General features: G+C 43.3%; 2 protein-coding genes across 6 annotated transcripts in view; one reads left to right on the top strand and one right to left on the bottom strand.

The window, feature by feature from the left end:
- Positions 1 to 4,657: 4,657 nt before the first annotated feature.
- Positions 4,658 to 16,471, bottom strand: LOC110491433 (ubiquitin domain-containing protein 1). Of its 4 annotated transcripts, none has more exons than XM_090202026.1 (5): positions 16,251 to 16,387; positions 15,635 to 15,776; positions 15,324 to 15,394; positions 8,079 to 8,306; positions 4,658 to 7,814 (listed from the first exon to the last, which is right to left on the bottom strand). In XM_090202026.1, exons 3-5 carry the CDS (start codon positions 15,385 to 15,387, stop codon positions 7,432 to 7,434), a joined length of 675 nt encoding a protein of 224 aa, XP_090058152.1. In that variant the 5' UTR covers positions 15,388 to 15,394; positions 15,635 to 15,776; positions 16,251 to 16,387; the 3' UTR covers positions 4,658 to 7,431. The 4 variants fall into 4 exon arrangements, with proteins under 4 accessions (XP_090058152.1, XP_090058151.1, XP_021420555.2 ...); XM_090202025.1 differs by having other exon boundaries at positions 16,148 to 16,285; XM_021564880.3 differs by lacking the exon at positions 15,324 to 15,394 and having other exon boundaries at positions 16,148 to 16,471.
- Positions 16,367 to 17,888, top strand: part of LOC110491431 (MMS19 nucleotide excision repair protein homolog) — a 17,766-nt gene continuing 16,244 nt past the window's right edge. Inside the window, exons 1-5 of one of the 2 annotated variants that reach the window (XM_021564874.3) lie at positions 16,367 to 16,481; positions 16,775 to 16,924; positions 17,393 to 17,441; positions 17,556 to 17,656; positions 17,754 to 17,839. In XM_021564874.3, coding sequence (XP_021420549.3) covers positions 16,837 to 16,924; positions 17,393 to 17,441; positions 17,556 to 17,656; positions 17,754 to 17,839 — 324 coding nt within the window. In that variant the 5' untranslated portion in view covers positions 16,367 to 16,481; positions 16,775 to 16,836. The remainder of the gene's footprint in view (positions 16,482 to 16,774; positions 16,925 to 17,392; positions 17,442 to 17,555; positions 17,657 to 17,753; positions 17,840 to 17,888) is intronic. The other variant, XM_021564875.3, reaches the window with a different exon arrangement.

The following is a 17,888-nucleotide window of genomic DNA, read 5'->3' as shown; positions in this document are numbered from 1 at the left end:
TAAAATAACAAATTGATCAGAAATACAATGTAGACATTGTTAATGACCATTGTAGCTGGAAACGGCAGATTTTTTTAATGGAATATCTACATAGGCCCATTATCAGCAATCGTCGCTCTATCAGGTACCAAGGTAAGTTGGTGAAATTCGGCGATGAGGGCCGGGTCCAGGATGTCTTTAGCGAGGAGAGGCACCAAGCAACTCTCCTCCGGGCCATAACCCTCCCAGTCAACCAGGTACTGGAAACCCCTGCCCCGTGGTCGAACCCTCAGGAGGCGTCTCACCGTGTACGCTGGCCGGCCATCGATGACACAGGGGTTTTGAGACTGCACTTGAAGAAACACGACATTTTCCGTATTGACTGACCTTCATGTCTTCAAATAATGATGGACTGTAATTTCTCCTTGCTTATTTGAGCTGTTCTTGCCATAATATGGACTTGGTCTTTTACCAAATAGGGCTATCTTCTGTATACCTCCCTACCTTGTCACAACACAGCTGGTTGGCTCAAACGCATTAAGAAGGAAAGAAATTCCACAAATTAACTTTTAACAAGGTACACCTGTTAATTGAAATACATTCCAGGTGACTACCTCATGAAGCTGGTTGAGAGACTGCAAAGTGTGCAAAGCTGTCAACAAGGCAAAGGTTGGCTATTTGAAGAATCTCAAAATTAAAATATATTTCTATTTGTTTAACACTTTGTTTACTACATGATTCCATATATGTTATTTCATAGTTTTGATGTCTTCGCTATGTCTTCTATAATGTAGAAAAAAGTAAAAATACAGAAAAACCCTTCAATTAGATGTTCTAAAACATTTGACTGGTAGCGTGTATGTACAGGTAACTGCCAAAATCATGGAAACACTTTTTATTTTTATTTCACCTTTATTTAACAAGGTAGGCCAGTTGAGAACAAGTTCTCATTTACAATTGCGACCTGGCCAAGATAAAGCAAAACAGTGCGACAAATATATAAAAAAAATAGATTATTCTATGTACAGTGTGTGAAAATGTAGAAGAGTAGGAAGGTAGGCAATAATTAGGCCATAGAGGCGAAATAATTTACTTTAACGCTAAAGTGTGATTAAGGAGGCAAAGTATATTGAAAGCAGGTGCTTCCACACAGGTGTGGTTCCTGAGCAATTCACATCCCATCACACTTAAAGTCATCTATTAAAATGCTGGGCAGGCCCAGTTGCCCATTATTTTGGCCACCATTGCTATGCCCCCAGCCCATAGGATGACAATACCCCATCCACAGGGCACAAGTGGTCCCTGAAGGGTTTTATGAACATGAAAACGATCTAAACAGTATGCCATGGCCGTCTTAGTCACCAGGTCTAAACCCAATTTAAACCATTATGGGAGCTTCTGGGGAGGAGCCTGAGACAGCTATTCCCACCACAATCAACAAAACACCAAATTATGGAATTTCTCGAGGAAGAATGGTTTCGAATCCCTCTAATAGAGTTCCAGCCACTTAGAATCTATGTCAAGGCTCATTGAAGCTGTTCTGGCAGCTCGTGGTGGCCCAACACTAAATGCTTACCACAACAACTACAAATACCTAGGTGTCTGGTTAGACTGTAAACTCTCCTTCCAGACTCACATTAAGCATCTCCAATCCAAAATTAAATCTAGAATTGGCTTCCTATTTCGCAACAAAGCATCCTTCAGTCATGCTGTCAAAACATACCCTCGTAAAACTGACTATCCTACCGATTCTTGACTTCGGCGATGTCATTTACAAAGCAGCTTGCCGTTCTCCGGCTACACCATGGTGCTACCCTACAGAGTGTTGCTGACACTGTAGACCAGTGTGTTTTAATCAATTATTTGGTGACATGAATATATTTAGTATAGTTTTATCTAAAAAATTACTTTAATGTTTCAAAATTATTCTTCAATTAACCGAGGCTGGTCGACTGAATGCTACATATCCTGTAGCTCAGCACAACCTAATCTGGTGGTATTTCCTTCTGGACCAGACAAGCCCAGCCAAACACACAAGACCAGACCAGAGCCTGCTCAGCAGTCATACCTTCTCACTGGACGAGGCTCACTGGACTCATCAGGGACTCCAAACATACCTTGTTAGAGCCAGAAAGCCCAGTAACCCACCAACATCCTTTGCTCATTGTGTCCCATCAAAGTTAAATTTGTTGAAGATATGATCACAATTATGTGTTCTGGTTCTGGAAAACAAAATGACTGACAAGTAAATTACATAATGTAAGAGAATAGTACAGTGCCTTGCGAAAGTATTCGGCCCCCTTGAACTTTGCGACCTTTTGCCACATTTCAGGCTTCAAACATAAAGATATAAAACTGTATTTTTTTGTGAAGAATCAACAACAAGTGGGACACAATCATGAAGTGGAACGACATTTATTGGATATTTAAAACTTTTTTAACAAATCAAAAACTGAAAAATTGGGCGTGCAAAATTATTCAGCCCCCTTAAGTTAATACTTTGTAGCGCCACCTTTTGCTGTGATTACAGCTGTAAGTCGCTTGGGGTATGTCTCTATCAGTTTTGCACATCGAGAGACTGAAATTGTTTCCCATTCCTCCTTGCAAAACAGCTCAAGCTCAGTGAGGTTGGATGGAGAGCATTTGTGAACAGCAGTTTTCAGTTCTTCCCACAGATTCTCGATTGGATTCAGGTCTGGACTTTGACTTGGCCATTCTAACACCTGGATATGTTTATTTTTGAACCATTCCATTGTAGATTTTGCTTTAAGTTTTGGATCATTGTCTTGTTGGAAGACAAATCTCCGTCCCAGTCTCAGGTCTTTTGCAGACTCCATCAGGTTTTCTTCCAGAATGGTCCTGTATTTGGCTCCATCCATCTTCCCATCAATTTTAACCATCTTCCCTGTCCCTGCTGAAGAAAAGCAGGCCCAAACCATGATGCTGCCACCACCATGTTTGACAGTGGGGATGGTGTGTTCAGGGTGATGAGCTGTGTTGCTTTTACGCCAAACATAACGTTTTGCATTGTTGCCAAAAAGTTCAATTTTGGTTTCATCTGACCAGAGCACCTTCTTCCACATGTTTGGTGTGTCTCCCAGGTGGCTTGTGGCAAACTTTAAACGACACTTTTTATGGATATCTTTAAGAAATGGCTTTCTTCTTGCCACTCTTCCATAAAGGCCAGATTTGTGTAATATACGACTGATTGTTGTCCTATGGACAGAGTCTCCCACCTCAGCTGTAGATCTCAACAGTTCATCCAGAGTGATCATGGCTGCATCTCTGATCAGTCTTCTCCTTGTATGAGCTGAAAGTTTAGAGGGACTGCCAGGTCTTGGTAGATTTGCAGTGGTCTGATACTCCTTCCATGTCAATATTATCGCTTGCACAGTGCTCCTTGGGATGTTTAAAGCTTGGGAAATCTTTTTGTATCCAAATCCGGCATTAAACTTCTTCACAACAGTATCTCGGACCTGCCTGGTGTGTTCCTTGTTCTTCATGATGCTCTCTGCGCTTTTAACGGACCTCAGACTATCACAGTGCAGGTGCATTTATACGGAGACTTGATTACACACAGGTGGATTGTATTTATCATCATTAGTCATTTAGGTCAACATTGGATCATTCAGAGATCCTCACTGAACTTCTGGAGAGAGTTTGCTGCACTGAAAGTAAAGGGGCTGAATAATTTTGCACACCCAATTTTTCAGTTTTTGATTTGTTAAAAAAGTTTGAAATATCCAATAAATGTTGTTCCACTTCATGATTGTGTCCCACTTGTTGTTGATTCTTCACAAAAAAAAACAGTTTTATATCTTTATGTTTGAAGCCTGAAATGTGGCAAAAGGTCGCAAAGTTCAAGGGGGCCGAATACTTTCGCAAGGCACTGTATATTCAAATAAGTCAGAGATAATGCATGGGTTTGTGAACTCTTCAACACAGAGGTCAGGGAAATCAGAGCCTTATATGGCTTTCAGCAAAAACATACCCATGGTCTTTAGGGTAACAGCATGGTCTCTCATTCATGTTACAGACAGGGAGTAAAGCTGAATGGTGGGGATCTGCGCAATAAGACTGGAAATACTTGAATTAGTGGGAGTAGAATAGATTGCTTAGTCGCCCCATGAGGAGCATATGCCATCATCAACGACTCTACCGAGTACTCAACTTCATACTCTCCGGTGTTCTGCATTATAGTATAGTCCAGGAGTAGCCGATCTTTCTGCTTCGTGTCACGCGCTCCATGTGCTTTTCACTCACCCTCTTCCTTTATCTTATTTCTCTAGAAGAAAGGAAGTGCTCATGTTTGTTTAGTGCACCACAAGAGAATTTTAGTCAATAATCAATACGCAAAATTATACTGTATATCCACAAGATGGCAGTATGACCCAAATCAATTACCTGATCTTGCACTGTGTGGGGCGGGGCGAGTCCAGGAAAGTTCATTCAATGAGTATTGAACTTCAAAAATGGATCACCAAAGGAACAAGAGAACACAAACATTTAAACTAATAAAAATTCACTTTGGTTGTTATTCAGAGGTTAGTTAGGATATTCTGGTCCAAGGCCACATACAGATTTGGCTACAGGATCAAATTAAGAGAGATTTCCTTTAACAATAATTGTAATTGAAAATCAACTTATAAATAAATGTACACTTCACTTGTAAAACGAGTTGTTGTAAGCATTTTTAATTATCAGAAATCTCATAATAATCACTTATATTTTTCCAAATGACTAAATATATATCTTTATACATCCTTGTTGACATCAACAAAAACACAATTTACATGTTTCTGCTTTGAGCAAGGCCTCTTGATCCACCCTGGTGAAAATGCTTGATTAAAATGCAATGGCTTATTGGTATCTGAGGTACGAGAGGAACATAAAGCAGTGTACATGGTGTCCTAAAGTAACCCACAAAATAACTCAAATAAATATCCACCTGTGTACCATGACTAATATAGGACTTTACAGAAACATACAAATGAAACTCCTGATCTGACCCCCATATGATCAAACACGTATCATGCATACAAAACATACTTGTACATTCTTACTAAAACAGAAAGCGTGTCTGATTAATTGCCTGCATAAGGGATCTTTCCTAGACTTGAAATCTCTCCCAACTACTGTGATGGGAGGTTCACAGGCCTCAGAAAACTGAAGGAAGAGCAGAGAAGTCTCTCTCTCTCTCTCTCCTGCTCCCCTGGCCTGGATCGAACCACGGCCCTTGTGTGATGTCATTGCTCGGTGGTATCAGATTTGTCCTTACTGGCAACATCGTGCAGCTCCCTCACATAGATTACATTGAGGTTTCTATTTTTGTGCTGTCCGATGTAGGGACTGTACATTGATGTTAGACCGACGTATCTCGTTACCTCTCATAGCACTAAATGAACCTAGTTGAAGCAAACATTTGAGCCACATTCTGCAAGGACGGATTGAGACAAGATGAAGCAACACAGCTAACAGAACATGGGTCTCTGCTGTTTTACACAGAAGAGGTGGGAGACTGTAAAAAAAGGCCCTATTGCAAAGTTAGGTATTTTTCTGAGCACAAATGGATGTGCTAACCGTCACACAAAGTGTGTGTGTGTGTGTGTGGGGGGGGGGGGGGCAAGCCAATTCACGCAAGGTACATGATTGTTATAGTGAGGACATCCCATTAAAAGAAAAGTGGCCATTTGAACACTTTTATAGATGGGACAACATTTCAAAACAGAGATGAAGGCAATATGAAACTCTGAACAAGATCAAAGGTTGATTGTACAACAACAAAGCAATCTGAACATAGCAGGCTCCTATGTTGTGTTTCTAAGAACCTTGACATAGTCATAGCTAATGCTACTGTATATATTAAATAAGGGGACAATCAAAAGGTACGAGGTCTATTTTGCATTGCACATACACTGTAAGTTGAGAGAAATACTCAAGTTTGCATAAAGGTTAACAAATATATTCCCAGCACAGTCATTGATCAACTGTTTGAGCTAAAAGTTGGATAAAGTTCAAATGCCAATACAGACAACAAACCTAAAATCCTTAAAGGGCATAGCATGCTAGCAGATACCCATAGACTTCCAGTCAGAGCGCTAACACTAGTTAGCATTGGCTTGTGAAACTACCTTTAACTTTCTTCATACTAAACACAAAGGCATAAAAATAGTATCCGCGAGTTCATCCGACACTGGGGAAGTAGATAAAATGCCTCATTGCCAAAATATCCCTTTAAATGATAGCATAACTATGATGACAATAACCTGGTAACAAGTCTTCCCACCTCCAGCTTAACTATCCACCACTGGGGTATCTTGTTTATGTTCTTTTGATGAGGCCATAAAAGAAAGAGGCACAAGCGCTTAGAGAGAGATGGAAAGCAAAGGACTGACGTGAAGGGTAAAGGAGCACCTCATGTGCAGCGAGGTGCCACCCGAGACAGACAGAAAAGCACTGTTCCTCTTCCACGACTATATACTAAAACAGAGAGACGTTCTCCTATCATCTTCACTGTAGCTTGAGCTTCCCATTTCACCTCAGGATTGTAATGTGGCACAGCATACAAGGGCTAGGCTCTCTAATCATTGTCACTTTACAGTACATTGACAAATGGGAGCGTGGGGGGCGCATGCAACCATTAGGGACAACATGGGGCTAACATCCATGGAAACACCAGTTGTACATTTGAAATGCAATAACTGATATAGACACCTGATCGAAAAACGCAGCAGTATATTTAGGATTTGCATGGATCTATGAAACGATTATTCCTGAATCTAGAGACAGAAGGCTTTAGCAGTAAAAATAGCATTTTCCCCCCTAAGGATTCTGTTTTGTTTTCTTCCTTGAAGGCACACAAACTACCACGCAAGTACAAATCAACTGTGCAAAAAAGCTTTGTTTTGAGATTAACTCAAAAAAAGAACGAAAACAATGAGAGAAAAAGTTTCGTATATCACTTAAGGGAGTATTATGGGAAGTATCCATTACAGGGTACCAGAGTAGAGAGCAGGGACAGAAAAACATGTGCTTTACAAACTACGTAAAAGATTCTGCGATTTCAAATGGCACTTGGTTAGTGCAGACGCAGACCCCTTGCACATGCCGTGCGGTGCACACCTGCAGTGTCTCACATCTGGAGTGCAATTCTGCTATGATTTACTTCAAAGTTAGTGTGGTGAGTGACAGTGAACACCCCTTAGGGTGAGTGGTCTGAAACGTCTGGATCGATCAACCAACCGTCCTATAGAGAAGTGACACACTGAAAAGAACCACACTCTTTAATGGTAAACAATGAAACAATGAAACATTGAAAAGCAGCACTTCAGAGTCTCTCCCTTCTGTTGTTCATCTCTTAACTGTAATTCCCCAAATCACCTCTCTGTTTTACAGATCAGCGGTAAAACCATTATCCAGGGCTCCTCCGTCGATCCTCCTTTCATCTGGGACCTAGTTAATGGGGGCCTGCGGGTTGACGATGACCTGGATGACAAAGTCCTTCTGGATCTTAGTGTCCTGCAGGCGGGTCTTGTCCGTGAGCAGCTTGCCTGAGAAGAACCAGCGCTGGTGGGCCGTGTCAATGTCCTCCTGGGCCTGAAGCTGCTTCTTCAGCTGCCCGATGGAGTCGGCCATGCTGGCGCTGAGGCGCAGGTCCTTGCCCGTGGAGAGGCGCACCTTGAGCTGGAACTCCTTCTTGGGGGCAGCTGTGGGCTCGGGGCTGTCGCCGGGGTCCTCGTCACTGCGCTCGGAGATCAGATTGACCGGAGGGGCCAGGCAGTAGACGGGTAGCTGGTAGCGGCTACCCAGCTCATCATAACACTCTGTCAGGGAGCCTGGAACACAGACAGGGGAAAAAAACATGTTCCGTTGCTAAATGTGTGTTACTTCACAACTGCTCAGGAAGTGGTCTTGACTCAGGCATGAATCAGAGAAACATGAATCAGATTTCATAATCAGGTCAAGAGTTGTGCAAAAACATCATGGTGTAATATTACCATTGTTCCAAATGTACTGACAGTTCAAGTCTATTCAGATTCCAAATGTGCCCCCAGGTTATCATAGCTTCCTCATATCTTGCGTGTGTGTGTGTGCCTCACCGTGAGGCAGTGTGATGCTAGCTCCGTCCACTATGGCCTGAGCCAGCTCGTGGTCGTTGCACTCCAGGGCGACGGTGGCTGCCTTCAGAGCGTCCCAGATCTCCTTTCGGCCCTCGAAGGCCGGGGCTGTGTCCCAGAACTCATCCCTCTTACTGCGGAGCTGGCCCTCCGTCATGGGATAGTCACTCTTCCACTTGGGCTTGTCCTTCTTCAGGGGCTCATTGCGACCTGCAGGGAGGGACACAACAAAAAGTCACATTGTTAGAAGGCTTTTCTAATAATCAACCTATAGACTATGTACCAGAATATCGCTACACATCATTGTTTAGTGCATTGAAACAGGTACAGTTTTAGTCACATGCTCAGTAATATATACTGGGTTACATCTCTCTAAAAACCCATATGGTTACATCAAGGGCTAATGTCAAAGTACCAGATACCCATTCTAGCCTATTTGTTACAAAATATAGTTAAGCTACACAGAACTGTTTTCAACACCTCCCAAAGTTAGATCGTAGGCATGTCCAAGGCAAGGGCATCCACATGGTAAACATGTTAACTCTAGGTTCTTATCTGGGCATGGGGATTATCTGGGTATATACAATCTAGCATATGATAGGGAATGTCTGCTGCATATATCTGGCCTTTTGACGGTTTTCGGAAGACATGATAGGGCAATGGGAGTACCTCCCACATCATCACTCTGTCAAGGCTGCAATCCAGGTTCTTTGCCTTCCTCCAACTATCTGTTGGCCACTAAGCCATTTCTATTCCAAGTCACTGGGCTCTGTCATATCCTCACATGGTCTCTCCTATTATTGCTATGCAGATGAAACTCAACTACTCTTCTTCCCTCCATTCTGACACCCAGGTGGCGACATGCATCTCTGCGTGCCTGGCAGGTATCTCAGCTTGGATGTCGGCCCACTACCTCAAGCTCAACAAAACGGAGTTACTCTTCCTCCTGGGGAAGGCCTGCCCGATCCAAGACCTCTCCATTGTGGTTGACAACTCCACGGTGCTCCCCCTCCCAGAGTGGAAAGAACTTTGGCCTGACCCTGGATAACATGCTGTCGTTCTCTGCAAACATCAAAGCAGTGACTTGTGCCTGCAGGTTCATACTCTACGACATCCATAGAGTATGACTTTTCCTCACACCGGAAGCGGCACAGGTCCTAATCCAGGCACTTGTCCTCTCCCGTCTGGAGTCTGGACTACTGCAACTCTGTTGGCTGGGCTCCCCGCTTGTGCCATCAAACCCCTGCAACTTACCCAGAACGCAGCAGCCCGTCTACTGTCCAACCTTCCCAAGTCCTCTCATGTCACACCGCTCCTCCGCACACTCTGGCTTCCAGTCGATGCTCGCATCAAGAATCTGGTGCCTACCCACAGAGAAGCAAGGGGAACTGCCCCTCCTTACTTTCAAGCTATGCTCAAACCCTACACCCAAACCAGAGCACTCCATTCCGCCACCTCTGGTCTCTCGCCCCTCCCATCCCCTAAATGTGCTCTATACTCTATGTTGTGGTCTCACCTCGCGCTGTATGTGAGCATCTGCTAAATTACTCAAATATGAATTTCCAAGTACAGTAGACTAGATAGCCTATTACCTAATGAGACTTACCAGCAGCCATTGATCTCCAACACCCATTAAATAATGTTAGTAGAGGGGGCTTAGACAATGTGGGGGGGCATCATCATGACACAGAGATTACCATGGACGAAACTAGAGCAACAATGTCGTGGAGTCTGTCAATGCCTGGAATCTCATTATAATAGGATAGTCTATCACCTACATTCAAGAAGGTCATCATAATACCATATAAGCAAGTTGTACAAGACACAGAAGACTAGAGCTCTTTAAAAAAAAAACAGCCCTAGAAAGATACTTAAGAATCTAATAGACGTTACACGTTGCTCTGGCTATGCCACAGCAGGCCTTTGCAGCGTTAGATATTCCATGAGGACTAGTACACCCAGCGATAATAAACCCTCTTCCACATCATCATGACCAAAGTCCACCCCTCTCTGCCAGATTCAAGGCAGCCAGGTGAGCCACACAACATAAACAAGACCAATCTAGGCTCTGCTCGTTTGCATGACAGAGCAAAGGAGGCATTCCCGAGAGCGGGGGGGGGGGGGGGGGGTGTTTGGACAATAAAATTCCACCTCCCGCGCCATACACGGTCCAGGATAGCGTAGAGTGAGTGTGTGGCAATCTCAGTTGCACTGGGCGTTCCCATCTCCAAACGTTTCACTAGCACAGATGCAACAGTTAAGAAGACATTTATGGAGTATTTGGGCCTGCCAGTTTTCCCTACATTGCTAGCAAAGAACCCCCCCCCACACACACACAGCTCTCTATACCCTCAATCGGGGTTTATAATTAGAATATGCAGACAGTATTACACCATGTACATCTGAAAGATAATCCATGCTTAGCGTTGGATTAGCACTGCACACCTATCGGGGAAGCCAGGAAAACACTTTTCAGAATGTGGTAAAGTGTTCCTTCAGCACCAGGCCAGGCTCTCAGAATGGTATGGAGACGTAGGTCCCGGCCTCCAATGAGGACTTGGTGTCAAACTGAGCAGCTGAGTTTTATAGTTGGCACCAGAGTGTGACTTCGGCTCGGTCTGTCACATGGTACTAAACGGGCCCAGTTAGCTAACAAACAAGTGTTTGAATGGTCAAAGAAGAGTCTGCTGAGGCGGCGATTGTTGTCCTAACATGATCAGCGGTATCTCTGGTCTTCATTGACAACTAGGCTAACCAAGTGCAGCAAGGAGGGGCAACAAAGACAGTTGCCAAGTATTTAAAAAAGGGTCACCTTTCCACCAAACAAATTATTTAGAGTGCAGGTAGCTTACGAGGAGTAAACGGTAGTTCAGTGTAGGATATACAGAGTGTAATAATCTTCATACTAGCACTCAAGCAGAGTAATGGAATAGTCTATGAGAGTTGTTGGATCAGGCAGCATACAGGACTAGGACACAACTGTGTGTGCAACACTATGTGATGTCGTAAGGCAGGGTATCCCAAACTCGGTCCTGGGGCCTGTTTTGGTTTTGTCCCTAGCTGATTCAAATAATCCAAGCTTGATGATGAGTTGGTTACTTGAATCAGCTGTGTAGTCCTAGGGGCAAAAAACAACAACTAAATGTGCACCAGGGGAGGCCCCAGGACCGAGTTTGGGAAACTCTGTCGTAAGGGACATCATATACTGTCCGTTCAACTCAACATACATGCTGTCTTGGGAAAAAGGACTTGTATACTTTCCAGTCATCGTATAGCCTAGACTAGGCCTCTGGAAAAAAAAGTTAATAGGTCTAACGTGTTGCCTTGATTACCAGCTCACGTTTCAACATCAGATTAGCAAATAGTTTGGAAACGTGCAGAACTATTTCCAGGTATGCAGATATTGCAGCACTAGGCCAAGGAGCACCTCCACCCATCATGAATCCATGTTGCCGCAGCATTAGAGAAGCATTCCAGAGACATGACGCAATAGCAGGGTGTGCTCCTCATGTGGGGCTTGTTGAGGTTACGAAGGGGCAGATAATGCCACACTGGGGTGTTGGTAATATGCATTTTACAGACAGGACTGCATTGTAGATCACGTTATGTATTGTTTCAGGACACGAAGATACACTTGTGATGTAGCGGTGGGCTGTATGTGGCTGTTAAAAAGTATCATCTTGGGACTTGGGTTCAAAATAATAGGTTACAATCTTACATCATAGCACCTCACTCCCCCGATAACACTAAATATAGGGCGGATCTGTTCCTAGAGGCCTACGGCCTGCTTTCACCCCTACAATGTCAATGTTGAAGTAGGCCAATTTCAGCCCTGAACCAACATTGCAAGTTAAAAGCATATCCGCAAGACTAGGAAGTACCCATTTCACAGACAGTACAGAACAGAACAGCCATGTAGGAATGAATTCTATGAAAGTCAAAACGAGGCTTGGGCCAAGCACAAATTCACTGTGAACACATATAGTCACCCCTGTAATTGACAATCTTGTCCCCTTTTACAAAACACAGTCCTCCCCGACATTCTGCGGCTAAAGATAAAACTTGGCCTCGCCTGCCAAACCTCCACGGAACATCCAAAAAGCTGTTAGAAAACTGCTATCAACTAGGCTTAGCCCCAGTTGCTAGACAACTTTGATGTGGATATAGAGCCCCACAGTGGAGGTGTCATAATACCCATTAAAACCTAGCAGTCAAACAGGGAAATGGTTCCAATCATTTTTCCACCATTCATTTTTCCTATAGGGAATATTAGAAACACTTAGAATAACCATGTAAATCTCTCTTGGACAAGGTGATGTATCAATATAGATAGAGAGATATAAGTCCCCTTATCCCTCACGCCAGGGTAAGCCTACACGAAACACAGCCCTTATTTTAAGTGTTTCTGATATTCCCCATGGGAAATATGAATGGCGGGAAAATGATTAAAACCATTTCCTTGTTTGACCGCTAGTTATGGTATTATGACTCATACTTCGGTACTCTATTGAAAGCAGATGCTTCCACACAGGTGTGGATCCTAAGCTAATTAAGCAATTAACATTCCATTATGCGTAGGGTCATGTATAAAAATTCCCAGTTGGCCATTATTTTGGCTACCGTGACTAGAAGATATCTAAGTGACTTTGGAAGAGGGGTCTTAAATGAGCATAGGGCCGTTTAAAGGGTGTGTGGGTGGGTGGGTTTGTGTGTGTCATCAGATCTCAACCCAATTGAACACTTCTGGGAGATTCTGGATCGGTGCCTGAGACAGTGTTTTCCACCATCAACAAAACACCAAATTATGGAATTTCTTGTGGAAGAATATACAAGTTGAATAAAGTACGTATTCATAATTATTTTCATAAGAATAGTGTTGCAACACTCAATATAGGTTCAGGACACGCAGAATCTATGCCAAGGCACATTGAAGCTGTTTTGGCAGCCCAACGCCCTATTCAGACACTATGTTGGTGTTTCCTTTATTTTACATGTAGCTACAACATGACTTGGCCAAGGTTATAATTAAACAAATGCTTACACCCAAATTAAGTTCTACACCAAAGAATAAAACAATACTTCCACCCACATATCTCACTGATCATCCCTAAAGCAGATACCTCATTTGGCTGCCTTTCCTTCCAGTTCTCTGCTGCCAGTGATTGGAATGAATTGCAAAAATCGCTGAAGTTGGAGACTTCTTTCCATCACCAACTTTAAACATCAGCTAACCGATCGCTGCAGCTGTACATAGTACATCTGTAAATAGCCCACCCAATCTACCTACCTCATCCCCATACTGTTTTATTTACTTTTCTGCTCTTTTGCACACCAGTATCTCTACTTGCACATCATCATCTGCTCATTTATCACTAAATTGTAATTATTCGCTCCTATGGTCTATTTATTGCCTACCTCATGCCTTTTGCACACACTGTATAGACTTGTTTTTCTACTCTGTCATTGACTTGTTTATTGTATTGGCTTGTTTATTCCATGTGTAACTCTGTTGTTGTCTGTCACACTGCTTTGCTTTATCTTGGCCAGGTCGCAGTTGTAAATGAGAACTTGTTCAACTAGCCTACCTGGTTAAATAAAGGTAGGGAAAAGAAAAGGCAGCAAGTTGTCCTTAACTTAGCACCCTGGTATTCATTTCTAGCCATAATGGGAGACATGGCACTGAGAAACATCGGACTTCTCCTTGCTTTCACATGGCACACTGCATGCCGGCCTGGTGCACGCAGCCCAGGTGGAACAGTTGTCGTAGGGCAGTGGTTCGAAAACCTCTCCTCAGGGACCCCCAGACGTTTCACAATTTTGTTGTAGGCCTGAACTCACTCAGGCCTGAACTCGCTCACTGACTCACGCAGTCAAGGGCTTGATACTTAGTTGACAAGTTGAATCAGGTGTGCTAGCTCTGGAATAGATCAAATACATGGAATGGCTGGAGGTCCCCGGGGAGAGGTTTGAGAACCACTGCTGTAGGGCACATGACACAACTTGTTCTTATTACCAGCCTGGGAGTGCCTCTAGTCTACCTGCATCAAACACTCACTGCTCCTAAGGCAGCGTTTCACAAACTCGGGCTGCACATTTTGGTTTTTGCCCTAGCACTACACAGCTGATTCAGATAATCAGCCGATCACCATTTGAATCAGCTGTGTAGTGCGAGGGCAAAAAACAAAATGTGAACCTCTTGGTTTGGTAAACATGGTCCTGAAGCCTCTACAAATCATTGTTGGCTCTTCAGTCAACTTTATAGACAAGGTCTTCTGATATTTTTTGTTTTTATTTAACTAGGCAGAACAAATTCTTATTTACAATGACGGCCTACACCTGCCAAACCAGCACGACGCTGGGCAAATTGTGCGCCACCCTATGGGGCTCCCAATCACAGCCGGTTGTGATACAGCCTGGATTCAAACCTGGGTGTTTGTAGTGACCCCTCTAGCATTGAGATACAGTGGCTTAGACCGCTGCGCCAACTCGGGAGCCCTGTTGTATAATACACCAAGGAAGTCTAATGGCACATTGTGACTAAAGACCGTACAGTATGAAGAAAGACAAACCGCTTCTCCAATAGAAATCCCGATCACACTTGAAGGTGATGTTGGCTAGGAAAGCTCATGCGTAGAAATGCATCATCGGGTCTTCTCTTATCGACTTCTCAAACCCTGGGATGGTCTGTTTCGCAAGCTTTCCCAGAAGTCTTGCGATGTTGCGCCTCTGGGTTTAGAAACTGTGTTATGACAGTCCCACAGTCCAGTGTAAGATTGCATTTTCTAAATTAGGCAGAGGTGTTGATAGGTCCTATGTGGCAGAGGGATCTTACTGCTTTCCGTGTCCCTTGGAAGTTACCAATTTGTGTTTCATTAGACCTAAGCTATTTGGAGCCTGTAGCTTTAGTCTTTATGCAAAGTGCTTTAGCAGCAATCTACATTCCATCAGTCACTAAACGCCAACAAACTATAATAGGTTAAACATGGCAGTGTGCTCCTATTTTTCTGCAGAAAATAATCTTAGCAAGGTAATGGACTTGCACATGACAAATCAAGATAACATTGTTGGTGAAGAGTCAGCTCAACTACTATGATGTATTGACAGTCAACCAATGGTGTTTTCCCTGATCAAATTAGGTTTAGCCTAGTTGTGTTGGTAGCTATTTATACAGCCATCGGTTGGTACATTTTAGTAATTTAACAGATGCTTTTATCCAGAGCGACTTACAGTAGTGAGAGCATACATTTTTTCTGTACTGGTAGAGGGGTAACAGGAAGTAACTCGTGTCCATTTGTGTCCTGCAAGATGGGGGAAGGGAAATTACAAATGTATCCTACAGTTATTTGGGCACAGTCCAGATTGGATACCCGTGTTATTAAGAGTGAACCTTAAGGACGAAATCCATATTTCTCTGGGGGTTAATATGTTGTAGTAATGAAATGGGTAGACACGGTACTACATGGTAAACATTTACCACGTAATGTGTTGAACTATGTTCCTATTCGATGCACTTAGACAACAAAGTTACCATTACTTACTTCCACGTTTTCGGTGTGCTCTTCCACTGCTTCTGGATGCTCCGTGGTCCTGTGTGTCCTCACGTTCTCGCCCAACACATCCTCCCATGATTATTATCAGTTGGCTAACTATGTCGGGGCCCCATTATTAGCCAACCGCTACCTAGTTCCAAAACAATTAGATATAGCTAGATCCGCTGTACAAAATTATCTCGCTAGGTCAAGGTGCTTTTCTTGATAGCAAAGTCCACAAATTAACGTTAGATTGAATGTGAACACTGGTCGCACAACTAAATTGTAAGCACGGAAGAGCAGGCTAGCTACTTCTGCTTTATTATTGTTTGATGCGATCCAACATTCCAAAAGGAGTAGTCACGTGCAGACTCGCTAGCAAGCTAAACGGGATAAATGTCAACAATAATTGATTGCATTATGCCTAGACTGCCCTCTATACATTCTACTTAGACAAGTTAGCGTGCCAACTAGCTAGCTTCGTGGACAACAATTTGCTAAGCAACTTGTTAGCAAGCTCACATTAGATCGCTGGCTTGATAACTCGCACACCACCATCCGTCGTTGCGCGAGACAGCCCTAGCTAATTTAGCTAGTTAACATTAGTAAACAACCTTTCACGTACTCACGACCAGGTAATTATTCTAAACGGATAGTTTAGATTGTAAACCAAAATGATTGTTGATATGATTCTCCGTTTAACACCGTGGTCAATTTCAAACCTTTCTAATTTTTCTCAAGCAGGTTTTTAAATCCCCTTGTCTTCCTGGTGCGGGTAGCAACAGTAACTTTTTACGCCTGCGCGTGCTCAAGGCCAGGGGTGTCAGATTGTGGCACGTCACGACTTCCTCCAGGGGTGGGGAGCATCCCTTGAACAAATGAAAGTCATCAACCATGCCAAAACTAACTTTATATACATATTTTTTTTGCAGATGAACGGTCAAATGATAAATAGAAATATAAACATTTCCATATATATCATTTATTTAGAATATGCACATAGCCATGCAATTCCACAACAGTTTTATGTATTATTTGGTTAGTAAAGAATGTACAGCTTTAATACATTGCAAAAAAAGGTTTTGCACATTTATGCATGGGGTTCAATATCATATTTGATATTATTACTTTTTTTGTGACTGCTCTCAGGGTAATCGCAAGAACTTTCCACGCATGCTCACTTCAGTTTGGTTGAACCAAGGCTGTTCGTGATGGCTGCGGGTAGTGCCTTGCTAGTGGGCTTGGTAGAAGAATTTGTTTCGGGACAACAGGACAGCAAGGCCGCCGACACCGCAACAGGTATTTCAGCCACCTTTCTCTCTGATTTGGTTTTTGAGATGAAAGCCAATGAACGATACAGAAATCGCGCGTGACTGGTGGCCCAGCATGACTTCTGGCTAGCATGCTAGCTAGCAGCAGGCCATCAACTCTTAACGTTACTTTCTGTGTTTAACCCGTCATTGGTTCAAGTGCATACTACAAAAACGGACAACAACAGCCTGTTCAGTAGCTATCAACGTATACAAAGTGGCAATCAATGTCTTTGAAGTCAAGCGAATGAACATATGTTGTTGGCCACAACTTGCTTGCTAACTTTCTAACCAGCCTGCTGTGAAAATGTTTTTTCTCAACATATTAGCACAAAGTGTCTTTGACATTAGACTCTGAACCTACTTCCCTGTCCCCTAAAAGTGTCTGCATGATATATCTTACTCATTGACCACTTGTCTTTCCTCTGGCTGAATAAATGCATTTTCCTTTGATTAGGACTCAAGGCTGGACAGTTTACAATACTACAGTTGGTTGAAGCATTGGGGTAATGTTTAAGTTACATTAATCATTATTGTCCCAGTCACTATCATTGTCATCAACTTCAATGTCATGCCGTTTCAGCCAACACTAACACGCTGACCATCTTGTCTCTGTGCAGATTGCATCTGGCCAGCTCCCAACCCCAGACCCGAGCCCGTGGTGTCCAGCTCCTCTCCAATGTCCTGCAGCAGTGCCATGGAGACCTCACAGAGAGAGAAGGTAAACCGCACTATAACACATCTGTGTCGTTTTGGTTTGTGGGTGCTATATGTCCTGTCATTGGCTATTGATTATCGTCTATTTGTTTTGCCCTCAGTGGACGTCCTTCTAGCGTTTTATGAGAACAGACTCAAGGACCACTATGTCATCACACCACATGTCTTAAAGGGGATGAAAGCGCTGGTAAGTCTCAGTCTTAGTAGCCTGATGTTAAGTTTGACGGGAATGTTAG

Source organism: Oncorhynchus mykiss, chromosome 16 (genome assembly GCF_057628025.1).
Source record: "Oncorhynchus mykiss isolate SJ-2025 chromosome 16, ASM5762802v1, whole genome shotgun sequence".
Classification (NCBI taxonomy): domain Eukaryota; kingdom Metazoa; phylum Chordata; class Actinopteri; order Salmoniformes; family Salmonidae; genus Oncorhynchus; species Oncorhynchus mykiss.
Note: the sequence above shows the minus strand (reverse complement) of the source record. Positions and strands in the feature narration are given on the sequence as shown.

What these genes read in the sequence shown, in the direction of transcription:
- LOC110491433 (XM_021564880.3), bottom strand. Translation starts at nt 15,722, where the DNA reads ATGGGAGGATGTGTTGGGCGAGAACGTGAGGACACACAGGACCACGGA. An exon ending in AGCACACCGAAAACGTGGAA is followed by an intron (nt 8,307 to 15,634) that starts GTAAGTAATGGT and finishes CCCTCCCTGCAG; the next exon opens with GTCGCAATGAGCCCCTGAAG. An exon ending in TAGCATCACACTGCCTCACG is followed by an intron (nt 7,815 to 8,078) that starts GTGAGGCACACA and finishes TCTGTGTTCCAG; the next exon opens with GCTCCCTGACAGAGTGTTAT.